The 19,609-nt window shown below is 40.1% G+C and overlaps 1 protein-coding gene across 1 annotated transcript in view; it reads right to left on the minus strand.

Annotated features, from left to right (window-relative positions):
* The window catches only part of LOC139722963 (multiple PDZ domain protein-like), a 79,207-nt gene that overhangs the window by 28,475 nt on the left and 31,123 nt on the right, over window positions 1–19,609 (minus strand). Inside the window, exons 13-22 of the mRNA XM_071634243.1 lie at window positions 19,052–19,228; window positions 18,027–18,254; window positions 17,053–17,290; window positions 14,631–14,836; window positions 9,245–9,623; window positions 5,746–5,941; window positions 5,036–5,164; window positions 3,998–4,131; window positions 2,349–2,458; window positions 1,622–1,741 (exon numbers count right to left, since the gene is read on the minus strand). Of these exons, the coding sequence (XP_071490344.1) occupies window positions 1,622–1,741; window positions 2,349–2,458; window positions 3,998–4,131; window positions 5,036–5,164; window positions 5,746–5,941; window positions 9,245–9,623; window positions 14,631–14,836; window positions 17,053–17,290; window positions 18,027–18,254; window positions 19,052–19,228 (1,917 nt within the window). The remainder of the gene's footprint in view (window positions 1–1,621; window positions 1,742–2,348; window positions 2,459–3,997; window positions 4,132–5,035; window positions 5,165–5,745; window positions 5,942–9,244; window positions 9,624–14,630; window positions 14,837–17,052; window positions 17,291–18,026; window positions 18,255–19,051; window positions 19,229–19,609) is intronic.

Consider the following 19,609-nt stretch of genomic DNA (forward strand, 5'->3'; position numbering starts at 1 on the left):
ATGATGTAATCTAAAATACCATGAAGTTAATTTTTAAAAAAAATTATCATTTATGCTAAATTATGCTAATTTATGCATAATGATGCATGAAATCAGACTATTTGGTATAAATCACAAAATAAAGCTCAAAACAGGCACATTTTTTGTGTAAGTATTCTTTTTAGTGTCCTTAGCAAATGTAGTAAAAAAATTTGTGATATCAGAAAAAATTCTTAAGTATTTTATTGTTTTTTTGAATTTCTTATGTATTTCTCTGTTTTTTCGACTTTATGTTTTTGATTGTTTTTTCGATGGAATTTGTTCGCGACATAGCTCCGAACAAGAAAATATGTTATTCATTGATTTTAATCAATAAAACACCAAAATAATCATGCTTTTATGAAATTTGCCTGCAAGCACAGTTTGCATTGAAATTGTACACGAATTCACGTTTTTGAGCTATTTTTGGTCTGACATGCATGTACATATTTATGCGTAACTTCGGAACCGCGCGCCCGGGCGTCGCAAATTTGGTGTCAAAAGATGCGGGAGACTTGAAAGAAAAAAGTCATGAAACGTCGCGGCGATAGCTTTTTGCGATTGCGATACATCGCGCGGAACGTCGAGGGGGGGGCCTCGGAGGCCCCCCCCGGCCTAGTTAGGGTTAATCATGATTTTATCATGTAAGTTCCAAGGGAAGATATTTTGCCTCAAAATGTATGAATTGTGTAATGATGCCATCACAAAAAATGTCCAACTCTGCTTTTCTTTAATACAAGGTTGTATGAAAGGAGACATTCTATAGAATGAGTGCCATAAAACATAAGACAATACAAAAAAATAGCAGTATTGAAGAAAATTGTGATAATTCACTGTGTTATGCTCTATGTTACACTTGACAAAAACAACATACTGTTCCCATATACTGCTTTCTGTGATGGTCCCCAGCACACATGGTCTTTACAAGTTGGTGTAATGAAAACTGCTTGACTACTATCTTCACTGCTACTTATTGTACGCCTCCTGCTCACATCTGAACAAACACCTGCACAGTGCTACAAAGTGAGCACCAAGTGGCACCGCTTGGTCTTCCTTGACTGCTTGCAGACCACCGGCAATGGCATGATACTCGTTTGCTACCACTTGGTCAGTTCAGCTGACATCTCCTATCCATCCATCAACATGTTCAGCAGTCAAATTCTTGAGAAAACTTTTAAAACATCTGCTGGCAAAGTTTGACTTTCCTGTCAATGATCCATCCAAGGAGTTTTTCGGGTCAAGCAGATGGCAAAAAATCTTAAGAGCAGCAAGCACTCCTTATCAAAAGTTGGTGACATGTTTGGAATTTAGTAAAGAAGAAGAAGAAGAAGGAGCCAAGGGGGACCCGCACACTCCTCAAAATATTAATATCAAACATACAACCAGCACACATTGCTTCCCGCAAATCTTGAGTTAGCCGGGTGAGGAGGAAGTGAAGGAAAGTGATGACAGGGTGCAGACAAAGATGGAAAGAAATTGCTTCTTTTTTTTTCTTTGAGGGGGGAGGGGTCTGATGTTCTCTTATTTCTTTCTTTCACTGAAAGAGACCAGAAAGCTGGCTGACGCGGCTGGGGCGTTTGGACAACGGAATGATGGAACTTACGATTGCTGCTGGGGAGCCCACGGTCAGACTCTGGATCTGGAAGCGCATCGGGTTGGAAGCGTTGCGGATGACCGCCACTGCCTGGTCGTGGGTGGCTTCTCGGAGGTCGCACCCATTGACCTGCAGATGACAGTTTTGAAAGGCAGAGGGAAACACTTAAAGATAGGAGAAGAAACACTGTACTGTAGCTCGGGTTATATCTACAATAAACATAAAGTATTAACATTCATGGTTCAATGTAACATTTTCGCCAAACAAAATTAAACACTCTAGCAGTAAACAAATGAACCCGATTTGTACTTTTGTGTGAAAAGAAAACGTAAAGCGACCTGTCAAGTCCCCTCTTCCCTGCTAACTTTGACAAATTCTCTTCCAATGTTGTGTCGCTCATCTATACCTTCAAGTGGCGAGAGGACTTAATTGTCCCTATACCAGGGATGTGAATATTCACAAAAATCGAATAAAAAAAGTAGGTTTTAAAATGATATGAGGGATCTACTTATATAATTTGTGTGCATCTCCATGGAAGTAAAATAATTCTGAAGGGGGGGGGGGGGCTTTTATTTTCTTATCATGCTTTTAGCAGGCTACCCTGCTAAAAGAAAACAGAATAAATAAATAAATGAATAAATAAATCATAGGACATGGCAAGATATTTTCAGGGCCTCCTGCAGAGTTGGGTAGACTTGGTAGCTCTCCAGCAGTGGCAAAAGAATGACAACCTCACCTCTAGGATCCTGTCTCCTGTCTTCAGCTGACCGGTCCTCCCCGCCGGACTGTCCTCCAGGACGTGCTTGATGAAGATACCCTGAACCACCTGACCATCACCTGACCGTCCTGTAAGAAATCCACAGAGAGAGTGCTCATAATCTCATTATCTACTCATTACTGACAATGAAATTGGTGATGAATTTGAACTTACAGTACTCACTATATTAAAGAGCACGACATCACTGCTCTGGATTCAAATGATACTGAATTGTAACGAAATCTCTGGCACCATCATATTAGTTCTGTCGATAAAGTGATGGAAGAACATTCACTAAAAAACTAGATATATCGCTACGGCTACTGATATGCCTCCGCCATAATGCATGGTTCTCCTAATAGGTCTATAGTACAATGTCTTGACAATGTGTGATGACAGTTTCACACAATTGACAAAATATTAAAATGACAGGTTTGACACAAATGTGCTGAATGTTCACTTTCCTAGAACTAGGTTCAATTGGATGAATGATTAAAATGTCAGAGTGCAGGTATTTGGGGAACTGATGACTTTTACTTGACTTTTGACCCTTTTATAAGTTTATGCATTGAGTAATTTTCAAGGTATTGAGAAAAAGTATAATTTCAGTATCAAATGGGAAAATAGCATTATCTAAACCTGGCCTTTGACCTTTGACCTCACAGTTCCAAAGAGAATCACTGTTAGGTTGAACATGCATAAATATGTAAGTTTCATGATGATACCTTGAGTTACTTTCGAGATATGGAGGAAAAAGTGCAATTCAGCACTTTCACTTGACCTTTTACCTTTTGACCTTTGACCTTTTGGCAAGAAACTTCCCCAAAAATATATATTGGGTAATACATGCCATACATCAAGTTAAAAAAAACAAACCTTCAGGAATATTGCATTTTAAGGAAAGGAGTGATATTTTGAGGAGTTGACCTTGACCGTTGACCCCCTGACCTTTGACCCATGACCCCCAACTTCCCTAGACAATCACTGCCCATCGGTACAAGCATATATACTAAGTTCCATGAAGATACCTTGAACCATTTGCGAGATATGGAGAAAAACATGAAATTTCAATTTTTTTTTCACAATATAACCTGTGACCTTTGACCTTTGACCTTGTGACCCTAAAATCCACACAAAGTATTATCCCCCAAGGATATACCCTCATACCAAGTTTGATGTAAAACCACCACACGGTTCTTGAGATATCGACAAAAACAAAACGGGACGGACGGACGGACGGACGCTACGACGGACGGACGAACGGACGGACGGACGGACGGACGACCCGAAAACATAATGCCTCCTGCCACTTCGTTGCGGAGGCATAAAAAAATCATGATGCAATCACGCAATCAGTTGCAAATTACCCGTTCTTGATGAAATTTTCGCCTACTGGATCCAGTAGGCGAAAGTCTCATCAAGAACGGGTAATTTGCAACTGATTGTGATGAAATGAATTTTTATCAGTTGATATTCAAATCAGATGAATCTTTTCAGCAAGCTTGCATGACAGTCTCATTCCAAAAGAGTTTCAATCATTTCTATGCATGCATGAATATAAATGAATCAGACTCTAGTATAATTTTTTAAATCTCTGCTTTGAGATGGAGGCTTGACAGCCACTGTACCTCCAACGATGCTGATGCCAAGGCTCCGCCCCGTCTCCTTGGTGACCACCACCGTCTTGACATCCCCCCACTGGTTCTCCTCCGTTGGCACCATCTGGAGGACCTCTGGGCTGGAGGCTTGGCCTGTTGGAGGACTGCATCAATGGGGTAAGATAAGGGAGATTAGGTTTTGGGCAATTGCACGTTCATCACTTAACAATTTACAATATACAACTGTATGTACATTATGAGTGTGTTTCTGCGCAACTAAAAGCAAAACATTCTAAAGCAAATGCATAAGCTCTTTCAAAGCACATATTCATATGTATTAGAAAGTGATTACAGAGATTACTCATTGAAAATGTAACAAACACTTCAGTAGAGGGCTTGATATAATATCAGCTTCCAAATAGACTGAATATTAACCTTCTACGAGAGAATGCGAGCACTTTACAGTCTCTTTGTAAACTCATATTCAGTGCAGAACTTTGTGATTACCTCACATGTAGGTAAATGTCCGTTCAACAGAAGGTGAGTAATAAGTACATGTAGAAAGAGATAAATAGATAGATAGATAAATAGATACCTACAGATACATATACATATATATATATATATATATATATATAGAGAGAGAGAGAGAGAGAGAGAGAGAGAGAGAGAGATAGATAGATAGATACAGACATATAGATAGATAGATAGAAATACAACTCTGTAGAAAGATAGATAGATAGATATACAGTGTAGATAGATAGAGATAAGAGATACAAAGTAGATAGAGATAGATAGATAGAGATAGATAGATAGAGATTGACAGAGAGAGACAGGCAGACAGATAGATAGACAGATGGATACAAATGTAGAGATAGAGAGGGAGAGGGAAAGAGCTATCAAGTACAACGTACTGACATTTATAGACTTATGGAAAGGAAAGAATGGATAATCATTTCTATGGACTGCAGGAAGATGGTCCATAATATGATCAGAGGAAGACTGGATTTCCTGAAATGTTCTACTGATCTAAATAAATCCAAGGGGTGCAAGGGTCAGCCCCGTTACCTGCTGGCCAGTCTCGGTGAGGGTGTTGGGCGGGGCATGGTTGGGGGAGGCGTTCCTCTTGGGGAGTCTGATGGTGTGCTGCCACTCTCCAAGCATTCTGCCGCTTTACTGGCAGCAATGTAAGTTACACTGCCATTTTTTTTATTCATTTTTTTTTTTTTTAGGGGAAAGAGGAAAAAGAAAAAAGAAACATCATCAGAAGTTAACTCCTGACCTTAACAAATAAAAGGAATCTTTGAAAATACTGTAAAAGAAGAAGTTTTCCATCCTGCAGAATCAAAACATAGTAAAATAGCATTTCATATATTTAACACACATAAAAACAACAACAAAAAAGATCTTGACGATAGGGCTTTGAATGCAAAAGATAACATTTTATGCTGACTTAGTCTAGAGCAAATTGTACAGTGTTTATTCAGTCATGGGTAATCTTTGAATCAGAGTACACATTCCTCAAAATGGCAACACTTTCATTATCACCTCACACTTCAGGATCTTAGCAAAAGACACAAATACTTGAATGCTGCTGAGAGATTGTCCATATGACATCATGTTACAAATGGCTCATAAGACTAATACTATCTTCCAACTGGCATGTATACTACGCTTTCTACAGTACAGATCGATCAAAGTCTGCGACACAGAGCCATTGGACTCTTTTATTCCATGCTACAGATCCGTGGAAGTTGCCGTCGAATCGAGACACTCACGAAATATCAGTCCCTTGGAGGAAGCTTCTCCTAAGCACACCCCGCGCCGTGTTGTTGTTCAGGTTCCGCATGTTCTCTCCATTGACCGCCGTGATGTAGTCGCCGACGGACAGCCGGCCGTCCTGCTGGACGCAGCCACCGCGAATGATGGACTTGATGACCACCCCATTGGACTTGTCGGCACTGACCGTCAGGCCTGTCAGACAAGAAAAAAAAAAGTATTTGAAGAATTATATCTACTTCACATTTCACAACTTTTGAATTGATTGCACGATTTTCCTCGAACTTTCACTGATGTGTTCGACTAATATTGCTGCTTTCACTCAATCTACATTTATATTTGGGCTTTGGTTTCCTGCTCTTTATGTCAATAAGACAAGCTCTTGATACAGTGGACTTCCACTATAATTGAGTCCTTGGGACCGGCAGTTTTCTTTCTAACGTTATATCGAAATTTCATTATAACAAAACAAATAAACAACAACAGGGGGCTCATATTCCCCAAGGTAATAGTAAAGAATTTTACTCTGGCGAGCCCTGGCCCATGTGTTACTCCCTTACATTTCATACATGTACCTCTGTATGTATGTTATATTGCAATTATATGGCCAAATAAATGATAACAATAATAACAACAATAATGATAATAAAAACAGTTGCGGCCTGAACGTTTATTGCAATGTAATGGGAATTTCATTATAACCATGTTTGTTATAACGGGAGAGCACTGTACATAATTTTCAGTGAACAAAAGTGCATCAAATTTATGCCAAAACAAATATGGTACAATCAATCACACATTTAATTCCCTGTACTGAGTAACTAAAAAAAAAAAAGAAGATCTATTGTACTCTAGGCATTTCCTTATATCCACTGCATTAAAACACAACAGGTGCAAAACACTTGAGCTCCATTTTATAAAAGATGTTAGGATAGCAAATCTTGCTGGAATGACATCCCATAGCAACAGCCAATCAGGAAGCTGGATTCTTGTCATTACCAGGACAATTGCCATTCAAGCAAGAGTTGCTATCATATCAACTTTTTAAGAAATGGGGCCCCGGAGGCGTTCAAACGGCATATGGTGATTGACATTTGCTTTTATGGAACTCATCACAAAATCACAAGCACAATTCACCACTGTAAAAGAGAAACACCCATGTGTAATAGTATGTTACCACAGACCCGAGTAATGACCAAAGGGATCAGAAATCTTGCTCTTCACATACATACCGTCCAGTTCAGAACCGACTGGGAGTTTGAATGACCCATGACACAAGGTATGACACTGCCTGTATTTGAGACTGTTGTGTCTGCGCATTTCCCCTTGAAAATCTACGGTACTAGTAAGCTGGTTTTCCCAACACTGATACAATACTTCAGCACTTGGTACTCTTATCAGATCACTGTCTCAGCAACAACCAATATTGCACTGCGGAGGAATGTGGGTAAATTCATAGCAGGAAAAGGGCAGACCGTTGTCAACCTGATGGACACTGAAAAGTGAATGGTCGGTGTTGCTGGGCGTGGTGAACAATACGACCACTGTCTGGCTTGATACTTTAGTATGTGTCGGACAGTGTAATCCACAAGGAAGTTCTTACCAAACTGTCATCACACAATAGTTTGGTGATGAATAACCCTGGCAGATTATTGCATAGGGAAGGTGGGGGGGGGGGGGGATGGCACTGGGGATGCTTGCATAAAATACACCTGTTTCACACTTTACATAATTTGAACATTGCACAAAGCAGCTTCAAATCTCGCTTTTACCCACACAGGACCAAGGTGCCAAAATGGTTTTGCCATTTTAACAAGCTGGTTTGTAAGGCATACTGGATGGTAAAGCATGATGCATAGTCTGGATAGAATGGAAACTTTACACTTCAAAAGACCTACTGGTAAATCAAGAGATGTATTTCAATTTTCCATTTCAATTTCAATTAAATTCAATTCAATTTTATTTGGCACAAAATAAATCAAAAGTACATTATGTTCACAATAAAAACTAGAGAGGGGCCGTCAAAGGCGGCAGACCCACGCCTAAGTACAAAGTCGGGGTAAACATAATGTGCATTCGGTCATCTACCAGAATTCGGCCACTTAATTGCCAGTGTGCTTTATCACCAGCCAGTGAGTTCTACCAAAGATCGTACACTGAAGTGTACGATCTTTGGTTCTACAGTCACATCACACGCAAATCACATCATTACACATACGGTATTAACACTCATTCACGTACAGGAAAGTCCTTAAGTCTCCTCCAAAAATCCATCGAAAATCCCAAATTCCACCGTCAAAAGTGCAGAATCGGAACTTTTCCAAGCGCGCGTGAATTAAGTCCAGTTTTAAGAGTATTGTCTACGCGATGGGTCGCGGAAAAAGCGCTAAAAATCGAGAAATACGCCGTTTTCTTGCGGGATATTTTGATTACAGCAAGCCGAGAGTGTGATGATATCAAAGGTCGTATGAGTGTACGATCTTTGATGGTATCCACAAAAGCAAAAAAGAAAAACAAAATTTACGTACCCCCTAGGCAATTACCCCTATGATTAGTGTCTACGGGAATTATTCAATGCAAGGGTTGAATGCAAATGTCTACTGCACCAGTATTCGGCCACCAACGAGCGCCGCAATGTCCCCGGTGCAATTTTGCACCAACAGTGTAGAGCGCGATGCATTTTCAGCGGCCTTGCACACGCATTGACATTGAGCACGCATATCGTGCAGTGTGACTGCGACCGAGCAAAATGCTCCTCCAACGAAAAAAACAATCAATGTTAATTTGAAAAATCATCAAAATATGGGCCAGTTTGTGATGACGGAGAACGAACTTTCATAAATCTAGAAGGACATAGTCCCTCAAATAGGCCTAAACGTAAATTTCGGAATTCTTACGAACATTTGAGCAGCGAAGTCGGATCGTTGGGGAGTTTATGTTTTCGTATGGTAGCGGAAAATCGCAAAGTGAGAAACGGGAAATTTTCGGAATGGTCACTATACCATGGGGTCAAAACTTCAAGGTCACACAGAATTTGCAAGGGTCAACCGATTATCACCAAAATCTAATCGATTCTTTCCTGTCATTATCCAAACATTCCCTGAACATTTCGTGCAAATCCGTTTACCCGTTCTCTTGTTATCTTGTACACAAACAAACAAACAAACAAACAAACAAACAAACATACAAACAAACAAACAAACAAACAAACAAAAAAAAAAAAAACAAAAAAACAAACAAACAAACAAACAAACATACGGAACCCTTTACATAACCCCCTGCCGATTTTCATCGGCGTGGGTAACAAAAGCAATGTGTATAATGCACATGTTAAGGAGATTAATGCCGGGACCTCTTTGAAGCAATTTCACATGATTCAAGGATGATTTGATAAATTCTAAGTTAGAGGGATAGCACTGTGTAATACTGGTGCCACATATATTGCAATGTTGGTTCATTACAATGGGTGTGCAGCATGGAAGCAACCGATGAACTCACCTAATCCTGCATTAGTCTTCTTCAGCACAATGGTCTCCTCCAGGCTGGTTGGTAGCACCACGTTAGACCGCTTCCTACCCACAGTGGGGGGCTCCACTTTCGTGACGACAGCCCTGGGCACCATCCGCTCCTCGGGAACCTGCTGCTGTAGGGAGACAGAGCTGAAACTATTGGGCCTTTTGGGCCAGCCGCTGCTGCCAGAGGAGGAGGAGGAGGAGGAGGAGGTGGAAAACCCCCTGCTGGGACTGACGGGGGCGAAGCCCTTGATCCCATATGCAGAGGAGGCTCGGGGGGAGGAGCGGGAGGGGCGGAAGACGGGCTTGGGGGGAGGTTTGGGCGGGGTGCGTTTTGGTTGAGGCGGGGTGGAAGGTGCGGAGGGCTGACGGTGGGTGATTGTGTTTGGTGCAAATGACAGTGATACGAAATGGGACATACATGGGAACGCCACATTTGGAATAGGAACAAAGGTTTAGTAGTGGTAAACACACACATACATGGAATAGGGCAATTTGAACAAATTTTGGTCAAGGGATGGACATACAGGTGTACAAACAACATGTAATTAAACACCAAGGAGGACAATTCCGACATTGTACGTCCAGAATTCCAAACACACCCATCAATTGCACAGACATCACGAGGATGGTTGCAAAAAGCAATATTAACACAACACAGGGAGTAGATATTGCAAAGCAAATTTAGTATAAAAGCGCACACGATATTAGTTTTGAAGTTTTGGAGGGCGGGCGAGTATGTTTAACGGGGATAAGAGGACAGGTGGGCGGGGCAAGTGGAATGAGAGGAAGCAAACAAAAAGGGATGGAAAAGATGCAAATTAAAATAGAAATGTGATGTGTTGAATGTTTTCATGTGTACTGTATCTCAATCTTTAGTTCACTTTGGTTGATATGTGAGCAGGACCACACACAGAAGAATTTCTGTAGAGGAGCAATTAGTACTTTCCATGCCCCTAAGCCCTCAACTTTTCAATTATTTCATATATCTGTATCTCAGTTATATCTTTTTACTATTTAAGATATGTCCTTTAGTCACTTTTGTTCTTATTTCTCAAAGTGTACAGCACTGACTGTCCCATAAAAAGGCTAACTCTGAAAATATCTCCAGGGGCTTTTGCCCCTTCAGTACTGATCTGCTGTGTATGGCCCTGTACATGAGTTATACTGTGTGATGAACTGGGTTACAATTCTTCAGATGCAAAAAATCAAAATATTCTTTATAAACTTTTCACACTCAAATCATTGTCTTTTACGGAAGCAAATATAAAAATGAATACACATCAAGTATTGATAAAAAATTTCACATACCGGCATATCGACTTTGATATGAAACTAACAAATAAACTGCAAAACTGTGAAAGCATTTTCTTCAAAATTCTAGGGAATTTCGATGAGAAATTTATCGTGCAGGGTGAGTTTGTGCAGTTTCATATGTGGGCAAACTTCAAACGCACGTGCGGCATGGTGCAAAAATGTGCAAATGAATCATGCAAAGTAATGTGTCGATAAAAACACTTCAAGACTTGGGGAGGGTACATATGTGTTTATGTGTTTGTTTTTCTTTTTTGAAGCACTATCAAATTAACTGCTCTGGCAGCGAAATGAAGAACACTTGCTCCTTTTTTTTTTTGGGGGGGGGGAGTGTGGTAATTTGCTGTAATTTTGTCATTTTATTTGTTATATTGAAAAATGAATATGTCTTAATTCCTACCTTTGTTAAAGGAATCATTCTGTTACATTTTGCAGTAATATGAAAAATCGATTGCTGTTTCTTGTATAATTTGAACGAAAGTGAATACTTGTACAGAAAGAGGGTATACATTGTATGTACAGCTGTGAAACATGTACTGTAGGTGTATATCATATATCATGGAGCAAGTATCTTGCTGGAAGCTGGCTTGAAAGTATGGATGGATGAAGAAAATGATGGAATTGTGGAGGTGGGGTATGTATGATCCTTTTAATCACAATGTACAGTAAAAAAAAATAGAGTAGAAGTGTTTTTCTTCCAACTGTACAGGTCTGTATCTTAAATTTCATTTAAGTGTAAATGTCTTTGTCACAATGCCATGCAGAAAGGGTTCCTATTCCATGCATTTGGCATGCAAGTCCAGTTCCAAGCACATCTGTATCATGAGACCATGTGATACATATTAATCACATGAAGACAGCACCATCTGTTGTGGATCTAGGAAAAGTGGTGATTAATTGCTATGTGAATTTTTTTTTTTGCTGTTAATGGAAGATACCATGTAAGGAATGCCTTTCTGATTTTGAACCCTGATGACTTATCATAACCCAATCATAAATTTTCAGGCAGGTTTTTTTTACCATCATGCTACCAAGTGATGATAAGAAGATAGAGAAATGGGTGACTATTTGAGTAATTGGTTGATTGGAATGCTTGAAATAAATTTTGATGTTTAACTGTGGTAGCGTGACGCATGGTATTGTGTGAGAGCTAAAAAATTGACACCAAAGCACAAATTTTCATGAAGTTCTGAGCATGAAAATGAAACACATGTATGCCTCTTGTACTCTGCAAAGATGAACATTCACAATGCAGTGGGGTAAATGAATTCATGCCGAGTGACCGATACAGCTGGGACATTCACATCTGAAAGATTACTCACTGGATCAACAGCTAATGAAATGTGTTTGAAATCATATCAACACGTGCACAATAAAACATTGCTCAAAGAAGTCCTCAACAAAGCCAACACTGACACATAATAACACGTACAGTTTTTAAAATGAATCTGAGTCATGATGTGAGAAAATACACTGTAGATGTTGTGACTATCATGTATGTAGAAGTTATGTGAATGACTTGGGGAAAAAAGTCAGATTTTTGAAGTTCAATATCAACTACAGAGGTAAGAGTGCATGGTCTACTCAGTAAAAACACACTGATCACATTAAGGATTTACTACATTGTAAGTGAGATCACATAACCGTTAGCACTGCAGTTGATTATTGACTACTTTCACTCGTTATGCAATGAAAAACTGTTGACTGACTTCACTCCTACTGGACAGATGTATGCTACATAGAAATATTTGAAGGAAACTCAAAGTACTATGACATGAGGTGGGTCTGGCTCTGAAGCAAAAAGGAAGAGTGATGCTTAAAGGGAAAGGATAGTAATGGTTGAGATGAGGATTCAGCTTTTAACTTCTTGCGAGATACTTACCACATCATGACATTTTAAAGAGCAAACAATTCTAAGAGGAATTCAAAGTTTTTTATATAAAAATCTGTTTTGAAATCTCTGAGATATCCAAAAACAAAGTTAAACAAAGCAATCCTAATAAAAGGTGGGCACCATCTTTTATCAAGATCGCTTTGTTTTGGATACCTTAGCCATTTCAAAACCAACTTTGAATTTCTCTTAGAATCATATGCTCTTTCATATTCCATAAAACGTTTCTCATTATGTAAAAAATTATCATAAAAAATCGTTGGAAACCTGAAGCCCCATCTTAACCGAAACTATACCATCCCTTTACGGTATTCTTATTCTAGCAATGTGGTAAACTCTACAATCGATGCAACAAACTGCTGGAGATATTTTCATTCTACTCAATCCAGACTACTCACAGTGAGTATCTTTTATCAAGAGGAGAGATGAACTTTGACCTTTAGTGACTTTGGGAAGGCAAAGAATGGGGTAAGGAGGGGTGAAGGTTTTGGGGGTGATGGGTAGGGGTGAGGGGATCATTACATAAAATGCCTACGCTTGCAAAGCATCACTTTTATGGAGACCAAAAAAGCAAGCTAAGGTCATACGGCATGATGTCACACAACTCTACCAGAATTGCTATTTTATGGCTGCAATTTCTTCCATTCAAACTGAGATGTTGCATTTGTATGAGTTTTTCCTTCTTCTTGTCTTTTTGAAGAAAAATTACAAATTTCTTATGTAGGGATGTAAATAGTAGTCTCTCCATTACATTGGCACTTGATGTTTCTTTTATGTGAAGTGACATTTTTATGCATTTTAGGGAGACTAGAAGCTTCCATGGTCTTCTCAGTTAGGAAAAAAAATCATCTCTCAGAATCAGTTTTTGTTTTTGTTTTTTCTATACTGCTCTCTATTTGAAGTAAAATTTCAGGAGCTATAAAATCTCGTTCATTTTGGGTAAGAAAAAAATTAAAGAATCACACGCAGTAGTAAAAAAATTATACTTTACAGAATGGGAAATATGTCCACTGTATTTCTAATGTATCAGATAATTCAGTCTGAAAGGCAAACTACATTGTACCAGGAAAGATTCTTCTTGTTCATGTCGAAACAATAATTCTAAAACACTAATCAGTTATTTGACGGCATTGGCTTAGTTCATACTTTATAACAGCTGAGGAAGCAGCATGAAATCAACACTTGATGTTTTTTTAAGGAGTTTTCAAGAATGGAAAAAAAAAACAACTACAACAGCAAAACAAACCAAAAACACACAAAACAATTAAGAATCACAAAGAATTCAGGCAAGCATTGGAATGTAGGAAAATCACAATGAAGGAAAATGCACTTCATGCATATCAGGATTTTTTTTTTCTCTATATTCACTAAACCACACTGCAAAACATGCTGGCACAAGTAAAACTATTTTTCCTTTCCCAACAGACAAAAATTATGGTTCAAACTGCAAGCAAACATTGGACATTATTGTTCACGGCAACAAGCATTCCAAATTCAAATTAACATTCAGAAATTAAGCTCTACTGATTAATCTTATTGGTAATCACTTGACTTGAGGAAAGGCCATATTCAATCATACACAAAACAAGAATGCTACACAGAACTTTCTCACAACAACTGGGGGATTGGAATTCATATCTGAACAGACAAAACAACACTTGATGGGGGTACTGCTCTTGGACAGGGGAGGACTTGGGGCGATTCACATCCGTAAGGTTATCTACAATATTCCTGTACCTTTCCCCATAACTTTTATTCCTTGTGGTCACTTTGACGTTATGTGTACTGACAATATTACTGACTTCTATAAATTCCTTCCCCCCCCCCCTCACTCCAAGATAACAAGATCACTGATCATGAAATCAACTGACCCCTCATAGATTTTATGTTTTTGTTCATTCACTTGCAAGTCCAATTTATAACTTAATGGCACTGTTCACTCTGACTTGAATTTCCAATTGTTATGCTGTAAATGAAAATTTCATCTCTCCTAGCAAAGTTTCCAAAAACAAAATGTATGCTAATGTTTGCATGCCATATGCATGATGCAATGTGGGAGATTTACAACATGTTATCATCTCCCTAAGAATGGACATACTGAGCTAAGATGCTGGAGCAAAACAAACTTATTCCAAAATACCTTCTCGATATCCTTCACCACGGCAACCGCTGCAATTGGTGGTGAGGGCGTCGGCGCTGGGATGTCTGGCTTGGGTGGTTCAGGTGAGGGCGCTTCTGGCTCGGCCGGTTTGGGACCGTCAGTCACCGTGACGGACGTGACTAGGTCCGGAGGGGAGACTGGCTGCTGTGGGGCAGGGGGCGGGGCGCTGTGGGCCAGGGAGACGGCAGCTGCCACCACCATTGGGGCTTCAACTAGACAGGAGGAACAAAGTATGATGTGGATGTCATGATCATTTAAAGGGGCATTCCACACGATTTTCAAAATTTCACATCATGTAGGACATAAATCACCAGCTCCATGTATAGATTTGTGGAATTCATTGTGGTCCTTAAGCAAAGACACAAATACTTTAAAAAATCTTATATAAATAACACTGAACAATGATGACGACATACATGTACAAGCCTCGCATAGTTCAGAAATGTAGAAGTGCAATTCCATTACAATATCGCTTGCTTCACAAGTTCATTTGTGTAGAATCTATTCATGCCTTTTCTTTTGTTATGCTTCCTTGGGCCCAACTCGTGCATTCCTCATGGTGCGGCTGCTATGTCATCATCCTTGTTCATTGCAATTTGCTGCAAATTTGGAAAATATTTTATTCCTCATCCCAATCACTGTAAGTTCTGAAACTCTGTACTCAGTATAACAAATTTATAGTTGTTCAAATGTAGAAGTCTGAAAATCGTCAAAAGGTGTCTTTTAACCCTTATTCTGCTTTGTCCGCTGACTGGCACGCATGTTGGAAAGCTTTCTTCGATGACTGGCACAGATGTATGGAAACTATTTGTCAATTAAAACAGATTACTTAAGCCCCCTAATCCTTATTGTGTTATCATGTCTGTTTGACCAAGTCAGACTGAGGAATGCTGCTACTTCTGAGAGGGCTTGCAAATCTACAACTAGGTCAAGTATGGATGGATAATTGAATGCTGATTAAACAAGGAAAAGTAGAAATTACGCGGTGCGTAAAATATGTCCCCGCCGGAAGTAGCATTTAGTATCGAAATGTACTATATAGGTCAAAAGATCAAGGTCAAAGGTCAAAGAAGTCAAAGGTCAACATTCTGTGTACAAGTTTTGAAGCCCTCACCTAGTGCCATCACATAAAGCAAACGGAATCGAAATCCGGTTAGAAATGGCGAAGGAGTAGCATTTTGTAGCCAACGTACAATATAGGTAAAAAATCAAGGTCAAAGGTCAAAGAAGTCAAAGGTCAAAATTCTGTGTAAAAGTTTTGAAGCCCTCACCTAGTGCCATCACATAAAGCAAACGGAATCGAAATCGGGTTAGAAATGGCGAAGGAGTAGCATTTTGTAGCAAAATGTACAATACAGGTAAAAAAATCAAGGTCAAAGGTCAAAGAAGTCAAAGGTCAAAATTCTGTGTAGAAGTGTTGAAGCCCTCACCTAGTGCCATCACATAAAGCAAACGGAATCGAAATCGGGTTAGAAATGGCGAAGGAGTAGCATTTTGTAGCAAAATGTACAATATAGGTCAAAAAATCAAGGTCAAAGGTCAAAGAAGTCAAAGGTCAAAATTCTGTGTAGAAGTTTTGAAGCCCTCACCTAGTGCCATCACATAAAGCAAACGGAATCGAAATCGGGTTAGAAATGGCGAAGGAGTAGCATTTTGTAGCAAAATGTACAATATAGGTCAAAGGTCAAGGTCAAAGGTCACGACTGAAATTCTGTGTAGAAGTTTCAAAGCTCCCATGTAGTGCTATCATATAAAGCAAACAGAATCAAAATTGGCTCATAAATGACAGAGAAGTAGCAAATTGAAGATTTTGATCACACACGGACGCACACACGGACGCACACACGGACGGACGGACGGACGGACGGACACACGGACACACACACGTACGGAGCCCGTTTCATAGTCCCCTGCTCGAACTCGTTCGGCGGGGACAAAAAAATTGGCAAATTAAGCTTAGTGCCCAGGCATGTAAAGGGTAAAGTGTCCTCTCTATGCTTTGTAAGTTTATGAATACATACAGTCAAGCCGTATCAATGCTACAATGGACTACTGTACCTTAGATTGTAATTCCCTCTCAGTAAGGTTACTGTAACTGCATTTGGAATAATTCAGTGCTATGTAGCTATCAATTTTTAAGTGGATCTCAGTTGATGAGGACAAACCTCAACTGACAGTTGTATAACAGCTTACTTCACTCCAATACATTTATGATGATAATTCTGCTGAAGTGATATGAGAGTAAAAAGACAAACTGAAAACAAGCTCAAGACATCAACTGCATGCATAGACACCAAGAAGTGTAGTAAATATAAAGACTATATCAACATACATATCACATAATCTACGGATAAGAATAAGACTTGACAGAAATGCCATTCTAAAATTCTGGGGTTTTGAAACATGACAGCTAAAAATGATGCCTTACTTTCCACTTTGGGCTGCTGCACTTCAACTTCCTTCTCCTCCTCCTTCTTCTCCTCCTCTTCCTCTTCTCTCCGCATCTCCCTCTCTGCCTCCTCGATGGCCTCCTGCGCCATCACAGCTTCGGCCAAGGGCGAGATGTCGACGTCGGGCAGCATGGGGGTGGTGGTGAACGGAGGTGGGGTGGTGTAAGGGGAGGGGGACTCCTCCACCATGGCGGGAGTGGCGCTCACAATTTGACTCTGGTGGCAAAGATAATAAGGTGCAATATCTTGATTCCATCCACACACTTCTGTGCATCAGATTTGACTGCCACAAGGAAGTATTCATATCTACTTCATAATTGCTGAAAGATTGTACCAGAAAATAACATCTAAATGAAACAGCAGGGCTGTTGGGAATGGAATTCCTGTGAAAACTATGAGGTCTTTGAAGAAACATAGCTGGCAGCCTACACAATGATGCAACATTCGTAGGGGCTCTGTGGTAAAGTTGATAAAGTTCTATTGACTTTCAATCATAAACTGTAGATCCCCAGTTCAAACCCTGTCAAGTGCATACTTCTCTGCAGGGGCAGATTCAGGAATTCCATAAAGGGGAGGCGCATGCGCCCCCAATTTTTTCTTTTTATTTCTTTTGTTTGAACAAAAAATAAAGTGGGGACAGGCGCCCAGTGTGCCCCCACCTGGATCCGCCACTGTTTTTGGACAAGATACTTTTTACCCACCATGTCCCTCTTGGCCCAGGAATAAACCTGGTAATGCTAGGGTAATGACAGGTCCTCAGAGACCCCATCCTGAAACATCTATTAAATGGGAGATTTTCTGCCACTCAAAAGTGGGAGAGCAGGACATTTTCAGAAAATGGCTTCAAGGCAGGAGAGTTGGAGTATCTGCCTCCGGTAGAGCTGTGGCAACACTAAAGAGGCTATCCTGCATAAAGAAAGTCACATGTTTATAATACTCCCACTGGGCTCACCTCATCACTCTCCACGCCTTGCAGGGGCTTGGCCACCCCGATCCGCACCAGGCCCTGCTGGGTGCCCTTAAGCACCTGCACCGCCTCGTCCAGGGTGCAGTCCGCCAGGTTAGAGTCATTGACGGAGACCAGTCGGTCCCCGGGGTCGAGCCGTCCGTCCTGGGCCGCCACCCCGCTGGGCACCAGGGATCGGATGACGATCAACGAAGCCGCTGGATTGTCGGGGTCCTGGGCCATTTGGAGAGGAGAAAAATCACAAACCCATTATTACAAATGAAATGCCATCTCCACTTCATCTTAACTAATGTACCTAACATTTTTTGTTGTGCTCAGATACAGGTGTAAGTAACAGCAATTAAAAAAAAAGAGGAAAATTCATGAGCAGTTAATGATAATAAAGTATCAAAAGATATACTGCATGTTATTAACATACATATTATTGATAGTAAATATAAATAATGAACTATTTGAGTACTTGCTTTAGAAATACCCACTCCACAGATCAGAAGCTGAAATTGTACTGATGCAATCTTGGAATAGTTAAATCTTGATAAAACAAACAAACAAGGCATCATGAGGTGTCTCAAATGTCACTAGCATCTTAGAAATATTCCTCCTTTGCATGTGTTGTTGTCAAAACTCAAGCAAAAATTAGTGTGAATGCAGTGTGAAATTATTAAATCTAAATCCACTAAAAAACACTCAACATTACAAATCCACTTCATACACAAAGAGCACTGAATAGAATGAAATTGAATTACAATTTTATTTACTATAACTGCTAAGGAAGCAATGAATACTTGTAAGCAAGCAATCACAGGAACATCGGCTTGATTTTCTAAAGTCACCTCCAGTGGATTTGGCAATGGGGATAAAATGTTAATGATTGGGAGAAAACTGGTGCTGCAAGGGGACTTGAACTGGGGACTTCACGATTGAGAGTCTGCAGCTGTATCCACTAAGCCACAATGACTCCACATTATGCAATCTACCCACTACCCCTGGACAGGACTGTGTGTTCTCACCTGATAATCCAGGATGCTAAAGCCGAGTCCCCGGTCCCCCTTGATGAGCTCGATGTACTGGATCTCATTGCTCCACAGCTCCTCTTTGCTGGGCGTGGCATCGGACTGGGTGCTGAGGTCCAGGGGACTACTGCCGGTGTCATCCAGGGCGGGGAGCATGGGGGTTGTCATTTCCAGCTGGAGATGAGATGTACAAATGGCACTGATTTTATTACGAAGGAGAGGCAGGCATGTAACACCACGTTTTGAAAATAGGCAGAGAAGTGAAATTACTGATAGGATAATCACATAAATGCTTGTCACGTACGTAATTCCAGAAAAACGAGAATTGTATTTACCAATGCATTAACCACATTTGCTTTTGTTTTTTGTCAACTTGGAGTCTGCCAAAATGAGGGCTGCACAAACACACAATAACAGCAGAATCTACACCCACAAAAACAGTAATTTGTCTCCAGGAGGTCATTTTGATAGCACATTTTGATAGCAGAAGTGCAAAAGGTAGTATTCTGGAGCATGTATGGTAGGATATCAACATGATACATACTTGTCTTTGAG

This window comes from Diadema antillarum, unplaced genomic scaffold (genome assembly GCF_040938485.1).
Source record: "Diadema antillarum isolate AM-2024a unplaced genomic scaffold, OU_Dant_1.0 scf00000178, whole genome shotgun sequence".
Taxonomy (NCBI): domain Eukaryota; kingdom Metazoa; phylum Echinodermata; class Echinoidea; order Diadematoida; family Diadematidae; genus Diadema; species Diadema antillarum.